At 55.3% G+C, this 4,091-nt stretch overlaps 1 protein-coding gene across 1 annotated transcript; it reads left to right on the top strand.

Moving 5' to 3' along the window:
• The first annotated feature begins 1,358 nt into the window (after nucleotides 1–1,358).
• NPFFR1 (neuropeptide FF receptor 1) lies at nucleotides 1,359–3,732 on the top strand. The gene is made up of 3 exons (XM_010288725.1): nucleotides 1,359–1,647; nucleotides 2,480–2,579; nucleotides 2,928–3,732. The coding sequence occupies exons 1-3, from the start codon at nucleotides 1,458–1,460 to the stop codon at nucleotides 3,730–3,732; spliced, it is 1,095 nt and encodes a 364-aa protein (XP_010287027.1). The 5' UTR covers nucleotides 1,359–1,457.
• The last annotated feature ends 359 nt before the right edge of the window (nucleotides 3,733–4,091 follow it).

The following is a 4,091-nucleotide window of genomic DNA, read 5'->3' as shown; positions in this document are numbered from 1 at the left end:
GCCCCTTATTTCCCTTTCCTCATCTTCCACCTCGCTTCCGAATCTGCCCGTGATTCCTCATCCATAGGATACCCACCTCCCTGCTAATGCTGCCAGACACTGCAGCCCGAAGAGATAAAGTCCAGCAAAGTTTCCGGCTTAATATCGCAGGTTTTGGGCAATCTCATTACAGCCTTTGCTATCGCCTCTGCTAACGAAGGCGGTTTGTGCCGACCAGCCGGAGCATCTTGCCCCAACAGCCCTTGCCCGTTTCCTTGCCTCTCCCAGAGGCTCCTTCTCCCGTGCCAGTGCTGCAACCCCCCCCCAGCACCTTTCCGAAGCCCCTCTGGAAACGCATTGGCCAAATCCTGCAGCCAGGACAGGGGTATAGAGGCCGGACAGGGCCTCCGTGCCTGCTGGAGACTCGGGGAAGCCGGTGGTCCCAGCAGCTGGGAAAAGCATCCTGGCCGGTGAGCTGAGCACCGGCACGGGGATGGGGGGATGATACAGCCGCCCACCATGCAGGGGCTTTGCAGTGCTTTCGCAGAGCGGGGCTGACCTGCAGGTGGTTAGGCTGAGCCTTAAAGCTAAAATATGCCTTTTTCTGCCTTAAAATTGCAGCCGGGGTTTTGCCAGGCATAAGTCCCGTCACCGCTGCAGGCAGCTCCTGCCTGCATAAAGCTGGGGAAACCTGATGGTGGGTGCTGCAGAGACCTGTTCCCCCCGTTAAATCTGTAGTGACAAAATGCCCACCCCCCCCATCAGAAGCTCTCAGGGCCCCAGATAATGATGATAATTATGTATAATTACCACTTTATGTGTAAGAGGAGGGCAGGGTCTCCTCTTCCCTAGCCCAACTCCCTTGGGTACCGTGGCTTTGCCAGGGAGAAGAAGATTTTAGGGGATCTCAAACCACAAACCTCAGAATGCAAGGAGAAGCAGCAGCAGACACCCGGGAGCAGGGGTGCTGCCAGGCTGCTGTGCCGGTGTCTGCACGGATACAGCTCCTGCACTGCCGGAGTGTTGCGGTGTTGGGACACGGATTCCTCTTCCTTGCGTCATTCCTGAAAAAAAAAAAAAATCCCATGAGAACAGAATATCTTCTGGGCTGCTTTAATTCCTCATCAAAATAATGATATAAATAAGAATGAAATAAAATAATAATTCAGCCAAGGTGCTGCAGTACCTTGGGCTGTGTAACCCAAGGAGAAGAAGACTTGTTGGGGCACTGAGATCATCCCAGCAGGACACACCCCAGCCAGGCTGGGCACTGGCATAAATAGGAAAACCCACCTCCGAGGGGATTAAGATATGAAGGGAATAATCGCTTTATCCTCTTCCAGCTTAATTTTTCTGTCTTCCCTTCCCTAGGCCCTTCCAACGGCAGCTGGCCCAACTCTACCACAAGCAAGACCCACCTCCTGAGGGAGAACTACACCTTCTCAGCCTACTACCAGCACTCCTCCCCTGTGGCCGCCATGTTCATCCTGGCCTACACCTTCATCTTCCTCATGTGCATGATCGGCAATATCCTGGTGTGTGTCATCGTGGTGAAGAACCGCCAGATGCGGACGGTCACCAACATGTTCATCCTTAACCTGGCCATCAGTGATCTTCTGGTGGGCATCTTTTGCATGCCCACCACCTTGGTGGACAACCTCATTACGGGTGAGCAGGGCAGGGGAGGGGCAAGACGCAAGGAGGGGAGAGAAAGTGGAGGGGAACATCACCCACCTTCTGCCCCCCACACGAGGCCACTGCGTGGCGATTTTTTTGCTGAGGATGAGGAGGGCAGGTGGTGGCCACTCAGCCACATCTGATAAAAGGTATAATTTCTTTTAGCGCTACTATTTTAGTGGGGGGAAAGTCCTTTTTTTTTTTGAGGCAAAATATGTATGACCTTAACACTGCATTTACATATTTATTTAAAGTTCAGACATTCTCCATCAAGCAACACTGAAAAAAAATCCTCATCTTCTTGCATCAATCTTCTCCCGTGCTAGCTCAGCTCTGCCCATCGACCTTTCCAAAGATAAAAGGCAACATTGGCACGGTTGGCGGAGTTTAGCCGCAGCTGTAGCCGGGGTGGGGCAGAGTTTGCATTTATTTATTATGGGGCATGATTTATTTATTTATTGCCAACACCTTAGCATTGGGGTCAAGAAACAAGACAAAAGCCCTTCTGATTGAGGATCCCAAGGTCAGTCCTTGTGATAACAGCTCAAGCCCTACGTAAGGGTAGGAGAAATGACCACCACTGTGCTCCTTCAGTTTCTAAGCTGTGTAATATGCATCTTTTTTACCGATTTTGGGGTTTTTCTCCAAGCTTCTGTACTGCTAAAGGCCATTTCTGTATGAGCCAAAAATGCAGCTCCCCACCTTAGGAGCAGGATTTAGCATCGCCCAGCAATGACACGGTGGATGGGGACATTTAGAGGGAGCTGGTAATGGATCCGGCTGAGCCAAAGGCACCTACAACCTCCATGATGTCCCCTTGCAGGTTGGCCCTTTGACAACACCATGTGCAAAATGAGCGGCCTGGTGCAGGGCATGTCTGTCTCCGCCTCCGTTTTCACGCTGGTGGCCATCGCTGTAGAGAGGTACATTGGTGCGGGGATGTGGGGATACGGGGACCAAGCCACCCCCAGTGTGTTCAGGTGTCACGTGCGGTTTCCATCACGGCAAAGCTCCTGGGGACATCAGGAGCATGTCCCAGCTTTCCAGGGGGACCACAAACCTGTCCACGGGGCATCCCAGCAAGGTGTCTTCCCCACTTTGGGCTGCAAACACCAAAGCTGGAGAGATCCCAATCTGTCTCTGCCACCATGAGCCATATGTAAAGAGCAACCCACCATACCCTCCCTTCCCACCCCAGGGTCCTGGCCACCCTCCCTCCCCAGGGACATCCCACCAGGTGCCCAAAGCGACCACCATCTGCCCTCCCACAGGTTTCGCTGCATTGTCCACCCCTTCCGGCAGAAGCTGACGCTGAGGAAAGCCCTGGTGACCATCACCATCATCTGGGTGCTGGCCCTGCTCATCATGTGCCCTGCCGCCATCACCCTGACCGTCACCAGAGAGGAGTACCACTTCATGGTGGACACCTACAACAACTCCTACCCCCTCTACTCCTGTTGGGAGGCCTGGCCAGAGACAGGGATGAGGAGGATCTACACCACCGTCCTCTTCTCCCACATCTACGTGGCCCCCCTTGCCCTTATCGTTGTCATGTATGCCCGCATCGCCTTCAAGCTCTTCAAGTCAGCAGCACCTGCCCGTGGCCAAGAGGAGCCAGAGGGGAGGAGGGTCTCCCGGAGAAAGGCAAAGGTCATCAACATGCTCATCATCGTCGCCCTCTTCTTCACCCTCTCCTGGCTGCCCCTCTGGACGCTGATGCTGCTGACGGACTATGGACAGCTGAGCGAGGGCCAGCTCCGCCTGGTCACCGTCTATGTCTTCCCCTTCGCCCACTGGTTGGCCTTCTTCAACAGCAGTGCCAACCCCATAATCTACGGCTACTTCAACGAGAACTTCCGACGGGGCTTCCAGGAGGCTTTCAGGGCCCCCTTCTGCTCACCCCACTGCCGCCATCGCCACCGCGGGCCCTACACACCCAGAAGCCATGGCCAGGGGATTCTCTTTGTCACCCGCAACCGCATCTTTGCCCAGGCACGAGCCAGCGACTCACCGCCTGCCTCCGAATCGGGGCCGTTGGCACCCCGCCGTGCCGGCATCCCCGCATGGGATGGCTGAGCAGCCGTGGCCCCCGGGCACCTCTGGACCAAGGGTTTGTGGGGTGGGGAATGGGGATTTGCCATGTCGTGGGCTGTGAGTCACTGAAATAAAGGTGCGTCCTGCTGATGCCAGGTCCCTGCTCCTCTGCTTCCCCCAGCAGCACCATCTCAGATGAGGAGCAGAGTGGGGCCATGGCACTCTGTGCCCCACAAGCACCCAGTTTACCCAGTCCAGGCCAGGGCATGTGGCTGGGGAGCACAGGGAGCCATGGGGGAGAACCTGTGTGAACAGTCTGTCACATGCCATGCTTGGCCCCACCATGGAGAACCTTGCAGCTGGACCACACCACGCTGTGTTGGACCACGCCACACCATGTT

The sequence above is a fragment of the Phaethon lepturus genome, unplaced genomic scaffold (assembly GCF_000687285.1).
Source record: "Phaethon lepturus isolate BGI_N335 unplaced genomic scaffold, ASM68728v1 scaffold27716, whole genome shotgun sequence".
NCBI classification, from domain to species: Eukaryota; Metazoa; Chordata; class Aves; order Phaethontiformes; family Phaethontidae; genus Phaethon; species Phaethon lepturus.
The sequence above is the reverse complement of the archived record's forward strand: the minus strand, read 5'-3'. Positions and strand labels throughout refer to the sequence as shown.